General features: G+C 33.7%; 1 protein-coding gene across 1 annotated transcript; it reads left to right on the top strand.

Annotated features, from left to right (window-relative positions):
• The first annotated feature begins 5,798 nt into the window (after nt 1-5,798).
• On the top strand, nt 5,799-13,035 carry LOC145315485 (enkurin). The gene is made up of 7 exons (XM_080155468.1): nt 5,799-5,932; nt 7,009-7,095; nt 7,457-7,647; nt 7,978-8,114; nt 9,376-9,459; nt 9,916-10,062; nt 12,354-13,035. Exons 2-7 carry the CDS (start codon nt 7,010-7,012, stop codon nt 12,540-12,542), a joined length of 834 nt encoding a protein of 277 aa, XP_080011594.1. The 5' UTR covers nt 5,799-5,932; nt 7,009; the 3' UTR covers nt 12,543-13,035.
• The last annotated feature ends 2,907 nt before the right edge of the window (nt 13,036-15,942 follow it).

Genomic DNA, 15,942 nt, shown 5'->3' with positions numbered 1-15,942 from the left:
CGAATATAGAAGAATTGATTGTGTCCAAATAATGATAATTTTAAACAAGGATGAGAATTTGTTTTCTTCACTTGATGATCTTTTTTCTCAGAAAACCCAAAATAATTTTTTTTATAGAGGGGGGGTTAGCGTGAGGTCCACTTTCACTGAGATGATTTTCACATAAGTTTTTGTACTTGATAAAACAGATTTCAATAATTCTTCCGTTTTAATACATTTTAGGGTCGCCACTTCTTTTCTGTACATTGTAAACTTTTTAGACAATTATCAAATATTTTCATCATGGCACATTCATTTTAATCTAAAATATCAATAATAAAATAAATCTATGATACAAAGTGGAATGATGTCTGTCTGTCCGTCCGTCCGTCTGTCCCTCAAGATTTGGGTAACCACTGAACCGATCGGATTCTACTCTTTAGAGAATATACCTACTGGTCCTGTGGTGGTTTTAGGCTATTTTCTTGGGGGATGGGAAACCCTCAACCCCCTAAAAAAATTTTAAAAATCCCCCCAATTTTTAAAAAATTATTTGAAATTAGTGGTGGCAGCTCCAGAGGTACTTAATTTTTTTTGATAATTACCTCTTGGGGCATATAATCGAGATAACTACCTGGATGTTATTGGGGACCTTTATCGTCAGCTAGCAAATTTATTTCTGCTATTTTGTAGCGACTTAGCTGTTTTTATATTTCCAACGTTATTGGATGATATTCATTATTCATAGACCCAATTGGAAGTCGGCACAGGTTCCACGGGGTGGGGACATACAGTTATTTTACCCCATCTTCTTCTATTGTTTTACTTTATTAATAACTAGCAGCTTCGCCCCTAGAGGCATCTAGGGGCACTTGAGGAGGGAGGATTTGAATCCCAAAATCCATTATTTAAAATTTAGATTTAAAAAAAAATTTGGGGGGCGGAAACTTTTTTCTATGGACGATTTCTCTTGGGAGGGTGATGGTAACCTCCCCCAAAATAGTTATAAACCTTCCCGGGACCTATGAGAAGCTACCTTGTTAAGGAGAACCCGATCGGTTTAACGTTTAGCGAGATCCTTCGGTAAAAACAGACAGACATCGTTCTACTTTGTATTATAGATGATATAATTTTATAATTTTTAGGTTATTTTTGCCTGTGGTGAAAGTGCTATAGGTACCCAAACGTTTATAAACACATTCGAGCATTCTATTAAGTCATGATTGGGTTGTACAAACTAGCAGTGTCAGAAACTTTTGAACCCAAAGTAATAATTACAATAGCTAGCGTTTAGGATTTAAATACAGATATATATATATGCTAATAATACTTTATAAATAAATTGATTTTAAAGACTGCAGTCATGAAAATTTCAAATGATATTTCAACTATGGATAAATTAGTTTTAAACTAAAACTAAAATTTTCATATTTTTTATTTCTATATCATATTATTGCTATTTTTATTATAATTACAAAAAAAATTTCCTGAACTAATATGCAGAAAAACACCACATTTTGATTATACTTATTATTATAATAAAGTAAAAGGATATGTGTCTGTACCGATGTCTCACTAACCGCTGAACCGATATGGTCCTTCTTTACAGTGTAGCTACTCATAGGTTCTGGGAAGGTTTATAACTATTTTAGAGAAAGTTACCACGACCCCCCAAAAAGAAATCGCCCCTTAGAAAAAAATTACTTTCCCCCCCTTCCCCCATAAATTACATAAGGAGTTTAAAAAGCCTTCTGAACATACTACACCCATAAAAATGCCCTGTACCTTTGTAGAACACAAAGTGCGTTATGTTAAAGATATTAAATTGTTATTTCGAAAATATTTACAATAAAATTACATTTTTTTGTTGCAAATTTGTAACTTGTACTTATAACATTTAACAAACATAACTGGATTTTCATGTATAAACATTAAGAGATATAAGTTTTCCGGAATTGTAATGTAGGGAGTAGATTTGAAATCTGCATCAAATTTTAAGGATTTTTTTATAAAATTCGTTTTTTGTAAAATTCTTTATCTAAAAGCGAAAATACAATTTAAGTTAATTAATTTTGACCAATAGGATAGGTGGATTTTAAACTACCTGCGCTCTAATTGGTTGAATGATGTACGACATCCAATCAGAGCGCAGATTTTTTAAATCCACCAATCATAGATGCCAAAATTAATTAACTTAATTTGTATTTCCGCTTTTAGATAAAGAATTATACAAAAAACGAATTTTATAAAAAATCCTTAAAATTTGATGCAGATTTCAAATCTACTCCCTACATTACAATTCCGGAAAACTTATATCTCTTAATAAACATTTGGAAATAAATCACTAAACTGTCAAAATATTTGTTTATAACTTTAAAATAAATCACTTGTAGCTCCCGGAGAAGATGCTCTGGCTTTCTCCGCCGCCTGTGTCACTGACAGACATACTGACGGACATAATAGAAAGAGCGAGAGAGAGAGAGAGAGAGAGAGGGGAGGGAGGGAGAGCGCGATGTACTTGCCTATAAGTTTAATTTGGGGGGAGATAAAATGATAATCGAGTCTCTTCAATACAGCAAAAAATGTTTAGTATTTTTAGCAAATTTTGAAAATAAGATACAAAGCTTTATAAATGGACTACATAAAATCATTTGGTAAACATTTTGTCGATAAAACTTGCGCTGCGGCTAGGCAGTCCAGGGGGCCGAGCGCTATGATCATTATTAACAGTTTAGACTATTTTCCTTAATTAAATGTTGCAAGGCTATTTTTTAGTGAGGCTATTATGTTAGAGGTTATTTTATTCGAGGCTATTTTGTATAAGATCCATAAAATTAGTTTGTGAGTGTGTGGGTGTAAGTTGAGTCATACAATCCAAATCTTACATATATCTGCTGACTTTTAGGGAAGAAGATTCGTTTATTTTTTTTGTAGGATTGTCAGATAACTCTGAAGTCAACCCTAACTTAATGCTTACATTAGTATGAAACGATTGTTAAGATAGTTTATTTTAAATTAAGTAAAAGGGAAGATTTTTTACAATCGGCAACGGATGTTTTAGATTTTATAATGTTAGAATGGTTCTATTGATTTCCACAATGATTCCTGTAACAATAAACAAAGCATTACAACATTAAAATTATTATCTAAAACTCTGTGAAAAAATGTAAACAGTTAATTTTCTAGTTATTTTGACAACAACGTTTGACATAACTTATCATCCTACTTGAATTTGGAAATGGTAATTTCTAAGTATATTCGCCCCTATGAAAAAGGATTAATGAAAATATGAGACAATGCCCAAATTGTGTTAAAATTGTGTCAAAAATGATCCATGTGACGTAATAAAATAAGGGAGATGAAAGAAGAAGTGGGAAAGAAAACCCCTAAAAAAGAGATGGGTATTACATCATTATGGATCATTTTTGACACAATTTTAACACAATTTGGGCTTTGTCAAAGTATGACAACAAATAAAAATCGAGTTCTCCTATTTAAGATCTGTATGTTCATTTATTTGACACATATGCGAAAGTGTTACGCAGTTTGTTATTCGGTGTTCAAACTATCTAACTAAATAATCTATTCTAATAATAATGTATAGGAAACTAATAATCTTTACAATAAAGTAACAGGATGTCTATCTGTACCGAAGAATATCGCTGAATCGATATGATTCTCTTTTACAGAGTAGCTTCTGATAGGTCCTTGGAAGATTTATAACTATTTTGAGAGGGGTACCACCACTCTCATAAGAGAAATCGCTCTAGAAAAATTACCCCCACCCAAAAAAGAAAATTATTAATTCTTTAAAAAAAAACTAAAATAAAAAAAATTGCCCCCCTCCCCTCCATTTTTTTTTAGTTTTTCTTTTTTATCGAATTTAACTCTTCAAGAGCCCCTAGAGACGTAGCCGCTAGAAAGACCGAAGGTACAATGAGATTTTTTAGTTTATCTGAAATTCAAATTTTTTTTTAAAAAGGTAAGTAGGTGCCCTTACCCTGCCCCCCACCCTTCTGAGCCCCAACGTTTTTATTTTATTTATGCCTGCATGTATTATTTAGTTAGAACGCACAAACGGCGGTTCATGCAGGGCTTTATTACTGTAGGGCTCTCCTAAAGTTTACACATATAACCAAACCTAACAAAAATGACACATTCCAATATGTTTTGATGTTATGAATAAATAACAAATAAATCTTCCTATTTCTTTAAGAATTTTTTCCCTCTACTTTTCTTGATTTCTGATTTTATATCTAAGGAAAATATGTTTTCTTCAATGTATGCAATATTTTCCAATCTGTTTCAATGTTAATTTTTATCCATCTAATCTTAGAATGGAGTAAGATTAATTATTCTCCATTTGCCTATCCTTGTATGCCAGGGAAGAGAGAGTAATAGCAACAAGAACAATTGTTTCCTATCCATAAGTAGCGCAGCTATAACAAGCTCAAAAGTTAGTTTTAAGACATAATCCTATTATATAAAGTAGTAAGCGTTTTTTGTCTGTCCCGAAGGATCTCGCTAACCGCTTAACCGATATTGTTCTCCTTTACAGTGAAGTTTCTTATAGGTCCTGGGAAGGTTTTAAACTATTTTATAATGAGATGAGGTCGACTTTCCCCCCTCCTACCTTAAGTGCCCTTAGAGGCTTCTAGGGGGCGTAGCTGCTAGTAATTCATATTTTGACGTAACAATATAACAATAACCATGAGTCTTTTAATCAATTTACAGTAAAGATTGGACTTACGGACACACATACCCTAGTTGTGAATTATAGAGTAGCTACATTACTAAAAAAGGGAAAGGTTATACATTTGTATAGGGAAAATATATACATTAGGACAGTAAAAGTTTGAAATATATAGTACAAGTACTTATATCCAAAGCAGAGGGGGAATAATTTATTACTACTACTCTTATTATCAATTTTATACCTTTACAAGTACATACTTGTTAATGTTAGAAAATTCAAGAATGTTTGAGAAAATCTAAGAGTTAGCCCCATCGATTTCTAGTATGTTGAAAATTGAATACATTGTTTAGAAACGTGCACAGAGATTAACGAGGGTTAAAAATGGGAAGGCATTCACTTGCAATTTATACCCACTACCCTTTTCCTCTAAAAAGGACTCCCTTGATATTTTTCAATTTGTTATTACTTACTATAACTCATAGTAAAACACACCCCAAAACTATTAAACTTAGGCAATTTTTGCATTTGTATCAAGGGGTGATGCCAACCATTCATTTTCGTCAATGTAGTGTTAACACTTCTTACATTGCCCATGGCTCGTCAATGGTTGTGGATTATTTTATGCTGTGCTGCTTATGGACATAGTTGTCTTTGTTTACTATATGTTTCATAGATTTATTTACATCCAGTTTCCATGACGATGTATTTACTATTAAAACAGGGAGAAAGGGATTTGTAAAATGGAGAAGAAATTAAAATAGTTTGATAACATTTGTAAAAATGCGATAACTCTTTGTTAAAAAATTACAAAAACCTTTTTAAAATATATTTCAATCTTTTGAAGCTAGACCTACAAACTGACGGACCAATAAATCATAAACTGGATACTCAATGGTACAGGGAATCATCACAAAAAATTTCAGCTGTCTATCTTAAATAGTAGCCGAGAAAATCATACTTTCTCTATAGCGTTACGGACAGCCTTACGGACTGACGGACAAATTGAGTTATAAATTAGCTTTGCTACAACTAATTAAAGTTACAATTCCACTTTGTTTTTAACGTTGCCTGTGTTTCTGATATTTAACATGTTTGTATGAAATAAGGGAATATTTTGATATCAGTAAATTAAAATACCTTTCTAGGTTATTAGTGCATGGAAATTTCAGCTCTTAGAATGTGATTTTGTTAAAAAAGTTTTAGTTTTGTGTAATTAAGACCATTTTTATTATTGTATTAGTGAAATATTATTTACAGGTAAGGTTATTTGATCTGATATTCAACCGGCTTTTTCCCCCATCTACATCAATATATTTTATGCTAAAAATTGTCTAAAAACACCTAAAGCATTAAAGTACTAACTGTAGCTCAATAACCTTTAAATTTATATGTACAATAATATCTGCCTCCTCTCTCTCATCATATAAATATGTTGGTTTTCTCTCAAGGTGCCTAGCCGAGTAAAGAACCCTCCCCCCTACGTTACATTAAAAATAAATGAGGTTTGGGTATTTTTTTGTGTATTTTAGAACACTTAGGTTAAATGGTATATATGATAGCCCAGCAAAGGTATGACCACTCATATTAGTCATAGGAGAAAAACAATACCCTTCTTATTTTCATTTTATTTTGAGGGGAGGGGTTTTCGGTGGTCGCTAGGCACTTTGAGGGGAAACGCTTCTCTAGTTTGAATCTAGCGTTAAGTGGCTCTGTTTGCATGACAGAAGCTAGTTTACGAGTAGCACTAACCTTCAGCCGCAGCCAATCTAAGCCATTCTCGAACCTAAAATTTGAATTCAACCGAAGCCTCGACTGTAAAGGCAATGCTACCAAAGGCTGCTTGCTTTAATACAAGTCGAAATCTTTGTTATATCTTTTATATATGAAATATCTATTTTGGATCTACTGCAGTTCACGGTAAAATATTGCTGGTAAGCAATATTTCCAAAAATCTATGAATTTTAAAGGCTGGTAGCTGCCAAACGGCTGAACGTACAGATCATACCCGCACACCATTTTTAGCGGCATAAGAAGGCCTACAAATAATCTAGAGTAGGAAAGATCCAATTATGCACAGGGAAAGCTTCACTGAAGAAAAAACGCGTAAAATAGGTCTTTTTCGCGTATTTCTCTGCACTGCGAGATAATTATGCATTATTGATTTATGGCTATTTCAGATTATTTGTAGGCCTTCTTATGCCGCTTAAAACAGTGTGCGGGCATGATCTGCACGTTCAGCCGTTTGGCAGCTAGCAGCCTTTAAAATCCATTTGGAAATATTGTGTACCAGCAATATTTTACCGTGAACTGCAGTAGATCCTTTATTTTTGTAGAATGGCGACTGTGGTATCCTTTCGTGAGGAAAATATAGAAAATTTAATTCCAAAACCAGATGTACCTCTACCTCCAAAACCTCCAAGGTAACTTAAACATTTTTCTCGTATTCATTCGAATCCGGTGGATAGGAATTCCGTTTCTCATCCATACGAAAAAAACTATGTCTAGCATCGTATTAGACATCCTGTTATTTTACCTTATATGAGTCTAGCGGCTACGCTCCTAGGGCCTCTAGATGCACTTTAGGTAGGGGCAGGAGTGGAGTTAACCCCCCAAAATTTATTTTAGTTTTAAAAAGAAAAAGTATAAGCTTCGTTGTAAAGGAGAACTATATCGTTACAGCGGTAAGCAAGATCCTTCTGTACAAACAGACAGACAGAGTTCCTGTTATTATATTATGAAGATTGATGAAACACTTCTTGACTCTAAAATATTTATTTGTAGGTTCAAATCCAGATTTGCGGAGCAGGTGCAGGAGGAGTATGAGGTGGGGCGCCAGGGACATCTGAGCATGGGAGAGGCAGCCACCCTCCTCCCCCACCCGGAGCAGTACCTGAGAAAGTATCAGGGCGGCGGGGCGGGGGCTGGCCGCAAGGTGGAGATTAAACAACGGTCCAGCTCTGCTAAAACGTACAGTAAGTTACTTGTGGCGCAGCTACTTTATTCTTTATTTAGCCATTCTTTAATGATTAAACCACAAAAAATTTTGTTACAACTTTTTGTTTTTAAAACTACAATTGAAAGTGTAGGGGGTCGACTTCCCTCTAGAGGCGTAGCTACTAGTATTGCATAAAGTAGAAGGATATTTTAGTCAGTCATGATCCCTCTAACCACTTAACCGATTGAGTTCTCTATTTTAGGGAATTTTCACTTAGGTCCCGGATGGTTTCAGGCTATATATTATATTATAGGCTATAAGTTTTGACTTATATTCCACGAACAAATTTATCAGTGTTATTTTTCAGGGGAGTTACAAGTAGAGAAGAAAAAGGCTCCAGTGCCCAAATTAACCGAATCAGTGCCCAAACTTTTCAAATCAAGGAAGAATATTGTCCATTGGAACGCATTGAATCAAATGAGGGCATGTCCTCCCAGACAACAGGCAAGTATGATTGGGCAGGGTTGGATTTAGAGCCCTACAGGGGAAATTATATGATTAGAAAGGATCTTGGACAAAGTAGCTTCGGACAAAGTAGCTTCAGACAAAGTAGCTTCAGGACAAAGTAGCTTCCGGACAAAGTAGCCTCCTAAGGAAAGTAGCATCCACTGTTAATAAAGGACTTGGCCGCAGCGCTGAGGCCCCCTGGCCTGCCTAGCTGCGGGCGCTCGGCCCCTAACCTATAACCTAACCTAACCTAACAAAAAATTGTAAAAACATTATTAAAAATTGTAAAAACAAAATTAAGAATTGTAAAAATCTATCAACCACTTTTTGCAAAATCCACGAAATTCTAAACCACCTATGTATTATCAGTTGATGATATTTTTCTTAAATAAATGTTCTGAGGCTAACATAGGTTTGGTTAGGTTAGGTTATATGCTAGGGGGCCGAGCACCCGCGGCTAGGCAGGCCAGGGGGCCGAGCACTGCGGCCATGACCTTTATTACATTTTGAGACTATTTTTTGTGCCTATAAAAAATGACGGCATACAATACAAATAGCCAATACTAGGCCAGTATACTTTTTAATTGACCAATACTGGCCTATCATTGGTTATTTGAATTGTATGACTTCATATTTTATATAGGCACTATAAGCTTCTTCTTAATATTTATTCAAAAGGAAGCTTTCCTGTAAATAACCACCACGGCATGGACATAGTAAAACGTAAGCCCTTAATTATTAGATTAGAAATATTTGTTTGAGAAATTATCTATTCAAAAAAATTAACTTTGTCTAAAAGTCGTCGTACTTACAATTTTCTTCAATGAAATTGAAATCTTTTACAGAAAAGAGGACACATGATACAAAGTCTAGGATTTTTTATTTATTAGTTATAAAAAATACTGCTGACTAAAAAAACAATCCCCCTATTTATCCCCTTTATCCCACCCTTTCTTCTCCTACAGGATGAACGAACTGACCAATACATGATGTTCGAAGACTAAGAAAGTCTCTAAAAAATCAGCATGCTACGTCATAAAAACGAGGCATTATTTATCTCTTTTTTTAGGGGTTATTTCCCACTCCTCCTCAACTCGTCCCTCATTTTTATGACGTCATTGAGGGACTTTCTTCGTCTTTATGATGTTCATGTTAACAACCTTAAATAATGACAATTTTCTATATCCATTACAAAACTACGTATTTTTTTCTCCAAATACAGTTCAAAATTTTGAATTCAATAAATTGTGATTTTTAGGAGACTAAATTGGTGGACCAGCCAAATGGAAGCCTTCAGTACGCAGAAAAAGCTGGGCTCCTACCCGTTTACACGAACAAAAAGGTAAATTCTCTAAAAAATTTCTACTATAACAATGATGACAACATCCATAGTTAGTGAATCATAAAAAATCATGAATGGAGAAACCAAAAATAAGATGTTTTTATATGTATATTGTACAATTGTACATGCCTTTTTAGAATGGCCAACAGACCAACGTTTTAAGTAAATAGTATACTGGAATCTTCATAGAAATCAGCTGTTCATCTTCAAAAATAGCTTATAAAAAAAACATTTCTCCCAAAATGGTTCAGACAGACTAACAGACATTCTATGGTTATGCCTTTCATTTTATAGGAGGTTTTATGCCTATATTAAAAAGTGTTGCATTTCCTTATTTCATCACTATTTAAAATATTTAAAAATTGTTTCATGAAGTCAGATTTGTCCTGACACATTTCTTGCGGAATTCCCCCTATCACACATTCTTAAAATATAATATTTTTCTATTAATTGCAGACGTACGGACGGACGCCTGCATACCTGGAGAGGTACAAGGCGGAGCTGGCTGAGGAGAAGAAGAGGTGGGAGGAGGAGGTGGTCAGGCAGAACAACAGGAAGGAGAACCTCAAGGTCTCAGAGGAGGAGAGACAGGCGCTTCTACAGGTAAACCATTCTTGAATAAACTTTGTCATGTAAATCAGAGCCGTTTTGCGCAAAGCACCCTGTACAACGATTAACTGAACAGGGTTTTTGAAACAAATGGCCAAACGACAATAAAAATATCTGATAACGACACCACGTTTTTGACTAATGAAAATACAGGCTATTGCGTTCTGTTATACATAAATTTTATATATTTACTGTATAAAATAGTCAAATAATTTTATTTCTCGTATTCATTCGAATCCGGTGGATAGGAACCGGTTCTCATCCATACGAAAAAAACTATGTCTAGCATCGTATTATATCCAGTTTTCTACGAATATAGAAATGTACAATCATAAGATTAAAACCAGTTTTTTTAATTGTACATTCTATATCCGCAGAAAGCCGTTTATAATACGATACGAGAAATAACTATTCCTGTAAGCAAAACCGTGAAGGGTCAATTTTTATGGAGTGGGGACAAAACACCTAATTTAAAAATGCCTAACTAAAAATGCCTAACTAAAAACACCTAAGTTTAAAAATACCTAATGTTAAAAACGCCTACGTTAAAAACACCTAATTTAAAAACACCTAATTTATAAATGCCTAATTTAAAAACGCCTAACTAAAAATGCCTAACTAAAAATACCTAATTTTAAAAATGTTTAATTTTAAAAATACCTATTTATAAACTATCCAAACGCCTAATTTAGAAATGCCTAATTCTAAAATATCAAATATTTTCACTAAAATACCTAAAATTTTGATAACATTAATCCAATTGGCTGATTGTTATTGCTGAAGGATCTTGCTAGTCGATGAACCAATATGGTTCATCTTGACAATGAAGCTTCCCGTATGTCATGGGATAGTTTATATAAGGTTGGGAAGGTTTTGGGGAGGTTACCAACACCTTCCAATGAGAAATCGCCCTTTGAAAAAATCCCTCCCCCCCCCCCTCCGTTTTTTAATATTTCTTCAATCTTTCTTTATCAAACTAGAACGAAAATGGGGGATGATCAACTATCACCCCCAAGAAAAAAAAGAGACACTATGGCTACTTAGGTTAGGGAACAAAACCAATAAAAATTAAAATTCATTTGTTTCCTTGTCCTTCAACCTTTGAAATTCTGGAGGGGGGGGGGGGGTCATAAACCCTCACCCTCCCCCTCCCCAAAGACTTAATTGAATTCTTCTCCGCACTGCAATCGACCCTAGAGGCCTCTAGGAAGCGTAGCCGCCGGTTTAATATATTTAACAACAGTTCTAAGATATACTTAAAATTAGGTTTTTTTAAATCAGGTATTTTAAAATTAGGTATTTTTAAACTTAGGTATTTATAGTTAGGTGTTTGTAAAATTAGGCATTTTTAAAATTAGGGGTTTTGTCACATTAGTCATTTTTAAAATTAGGTATTTTTAAATTAGACATTTTTAAATTAGGTATTTATAAATTAGGTGTTTTGTGACATTAGACATTTATAAAATTAGGCATTTTTAAATTAGGTATTTTTAAATTAGGTGTTTTGTCCCCACTCCATTTTTAAAAGCGAAGCTTTTCTATAATTAGGGTCGGTCCGTCCGTCCGTCCGTACGTCCGTCCGTCCGTCCGAGATAGATAGCTTTTATTCGTTAATTTAGGCATGTTAGAATTGTCCTATCGATTTCAAACTTTGCATGATGATTCCTGTAGTAGTTGGTTACGATTTAGAAAGCGTAGCAACTCTATAATCATTACCAGAATGTCCATACGTCCATTTTAAACATGTTGATTTTTCTACTTTTTTAACAACAAATTTTCAAGTGTTCTAATTATCCGTTTGATCTGATTTTTGGTATATTGATTCCTGGGACAACAAAGAACAATATAATAAGCGAAGCAACTCTATAATCAAGTCCTAAAAATGTAAGTATGTCCATAAACATTATCCTGCTTCAAGCTGTTTTTCAACAAATTTACTTACAATTTTGCTTCGACTCTTATACTTTTAAATTCAGATTATTCAGTTCAGATACTATACAAATGTTAATGTCCGTTTGTCCTACCGTTTCAGTGCTTCGCTTTTATGGATGTTGTCATCCTTGTTATTACATACAGCCAGTATAATATTATTTGGGTATAGTCCCTTTCGTGGAATATAACCTAACCTAACCTAAAATAGCCTATCAAAAGCCAATTTCAAAATACGACGAATCGCCTCTTAAGGGGCGTTGGCACGATTGGGACTATACCCTTTTATTTTCTTAATTGCAGCAAAATTTGTAAATAAAATATTTCTAAATCTTAAAATTTATTTATCATTACAGGGTTTGCGATGTAACTGGTCGTTGGTAAATCAGACCTACCAGGGTCTCTCCCTGCTGACGGACACCCTGTACAAGAAGCAGAGGAAGGTGAAGGTGGAGGAGCAGCTGCAGAAGCTGGAGAGGTTCATCCAGATCCTGGAGAAGCACACGGTCATATACATTGCTGATAATCCGTATGCTTTGTTGTGATTCTAGATTTTAAATTTAGTATACAGTCAAATCTGGACTAACTTTTCAAAACTATAGACCCAAAAGTACTCAACCAGTGTCGTGCACAGCAATTTAAAAAAGGACAAGGCAAAAAGGACTTCCTAATTAAAAATTTAAAAGGGTCGTTGATTGACCCCTACACCCCCCTGCCCCACACCAATGTGTTTAACCATACCGATGGCGGGGATAGAATATACCTTAATCCAATTATGGACTTCTAGAAATGAATGTAGAATATACGTGGAAATTATGACAATTGTCGTCAATTAAGTTTTAGTTTGCTAACATTGTAGGAGGGAGGGGATGGGGTAAAGGGGACGGAAGTAGGAAATCGACATTTTATCCCGCTGCGTGTTTCACTTTATTAGAGAACATAAAAATCTGGTGTAAGGTCCAAGTAATGATAACAGGGGCGTCCAAGCATTTTTAATTTTTTTTTTTTTTTTGGGGGGGGGGGTTAAATGGCGCGCGAATTTTTTACCCCCCCCAAAAAAATTTTTACCCTGGGGGTAAAATTTTGCTTTGGGGGGTAATAACCCTACCTGAAATCTGATGGGAGGAGTAATTTTTTTACCCCCCCTTTAGGGGTAAAACATTTTTATAGGTTGAATACATACTTTTAGGTTCATAACCACGTAAAGTTAATTGGATTTTACAGATCCACCATGTAAATAAGGCAACAAAAATCATTCATTGAGGACAAAAAAAACTTGGCTTATTTGTCCTGAAGCTCTGCATTAAAAAAATACATTAAAAGTGAAATATTCAAATTATAAGAAGAAAATTAACTATTTGCATTTTTTTCATTGTTTTAGAATTTTATATCTTTCTATAAGTATAACAACTTTCATTGAATTTTTTTAAAACTGAAATATTTCATACTAATCTAAATACAAGGGTAATTTTATCCACAAGTACCTAATACAACATTTTAATCCGATAATATAAAGTAGTAAAGTTTTTTTACCTGACCCTTATTATCTCGGATATTACTGCTCTGAATGGGTTGTACTTTTTTGGGAAGCGTTATAAATGTTTAAGCACGTTTTAAGCTATTTTCCTGACACACCCCCACCGCCTCGATATCACTTATCTTCCCCTAGAGGATAGGGGCGAATCAACTAGTAATAAAATAAAACAGGAAGAAAAAATGAGAATTTAAACTAAATATCAATAAATTGTCATAATGTGGAGGTCAGTTTTATACAAAAAGAACGAACATTTACATATATCTATTGAGCTGCTGTGCTCTAAAAAATCTTCCAAAATGTAATTAAAAAACTAATTTAATAATGTGTATATAATTATATCGTCTTGACTAAAAAGCACAATATACATAGATTTTTTGTTGTAAAAATTTCTTTTATAAGATTTGTAAAAACCTTTCTAAAATTTTTTCACTGTTGTATTTCTACATATTTAATAAATTCATACACTTTATTTTTAGTTTTTTTTTTAATTGCGAAGCTACTCTATAAGTAACTTCGTTGTCTTAGGCGCAATTCATTCTTTTTCATCTTATTTTATATGTTTTTTTTAGTGTAGTTCATGCATTTTCGCTTAAAATACGACAAAATTATGTTTCGCAATATTATTTTTATGTAGTTGCGAAAACTCGCCCAAAGGAGCCCTTAAAAATCTTATCACAACTTAAATATGCCATATAAAAACTAGTTTTTACAATCAAAATCATTGTTATGCAATTTTCAAGTGTTACAACCGTATTAGTCTTTGTCTACGTATTTTATATATATATGTATATCATGTACATGTGAAAATACATACATAAATACATTGATATACAACAAAGTTGATTATAGAATAACAATGGAAAAGAGATTGAAAAAATCACCTTTTTTGGAGGATACAGAATTTATGTATCTCCAGGACTAGAAGGAATAAGACAATGGACAATAAATTGATGTACATCCCCATTAATCATAAAAAATATAACTTGGTAAATCAAGATTATTGGTTGAAAAGTTTAGCCACTTTAATTTTAAATCAAGATTTAATAAAAGTACCCAAAGTTAACATAAGATAACAAATAGTTAACATATTGATAAAACTTTGGGTACCAGTGTAATTTACAGCCAGTCCTATGTTCCCTTCCTCCCTGTGTATCTCCTACTCACAATATATCATGCCAGGAGTAAAACATAGGGAAATTTAGGGAAAAATAGAATGGGGGTTATGGGGAGATTTTCTGTGTTAGGAAGCAGCTTATAGTGCCAAATAAAAAATGACTTCATACAATACAAATGACCAATAATGGGACAGTATTCATTGTAATTGACCTATGGTAAAATATATACTGGCCTATAATTTGTCATTTTTGTTATGCACTATAAGCTGCTTCGCTTGCAAGTCACTTTGAAGTAAAGCACAGTTATGTTATTTGATACGCAATTCAATAGGCAGATTAACATACTTAGTGATTTTAAATATTTAACATATTATTTATTAGTTGGGCAGCTATAAATAACAGTTCCTCTTTCTCTGAAACTTTGTGTACAACTATTTACATCACAAAACTATCAATGCAAAGAAACGTCTTGATAGGAGCGTAGCTTCCCAGTAAAACATGTTGCGTCTGTTGATAGCTTTTTTATTTATTATATATTTTACATAAAACTAATAGATTCTACAGGAGGTTTCGCCCCAAACTTATCTTTTGTAAAGAATAGTTATTTCTCGCATCCTATTATAAACGGCTTTCCGCGGATATAGAATGTACAATTATAAGATTAAAACTAGTTTTTTTTAGCCCCGGCGTGCCGAAGTTACCGGCTAAAAAACTGGTTTTAATCTTATGATTGTACATTTTTATATTCGTACAAAGCTGGATATAATACGATGCTAGACATAGTTTTATCGTATGGATGAGAACCGGTTCCTATCCACCGGATTCGAATGAATACGAGAAATGTTTTTAGGGGGTAACCTTTGTGGACATATCTGTAATATGGGTGTCATACCATTCAACGAAAGCTTACAATTTGTCCTCGACTAATACTTAGCGATTGGTCTTGCACTTTATGAGGTCTTAGTGTATTTTCATAGATACAGACAGAAGGACAGACGGACATGTGTATATGATAGCTTTATTGTGTAAATAAAAAGCTATCTTTATTGGCGAAGTTTAGATAATGTATATCAATCTATGCGAAGTTTAAATAGATATTGTATAAAAGACTAATTTTTCTATTTGTATTTTGGTATATAATGCTTTTAGAATGGCTAAATTGATTACGAATTGATTTGAGTGGATTGCACATATATTTTTAAAGATTGTGTAAGCTTTGAGGGCTAAAACAAGAGGAAGGGAGATCAATCCAATTTTCAAAAGGGAAGGGTAGGTCCGTACGTCCGTCCGTTC

The sequence above is a fragment of the Acartia tonsa genome, chromosome 4, assembly GCF_053477335.1.
Source record: "Acartia tonsa isolate MP-2025a chromosome 4, ASM5347733v1, whole genome shotgun sequence".
In the NCBI taxonomy this organism is placed as follows: Eukaryota; Metazoa; Arthropoda; class Copepoda; order Calanoida; family Acartiidae; genus Acartia; species Acartia tonsa.
This window is presented reverse-complemented; position numbering and strand designations above follow the sequence as displayed.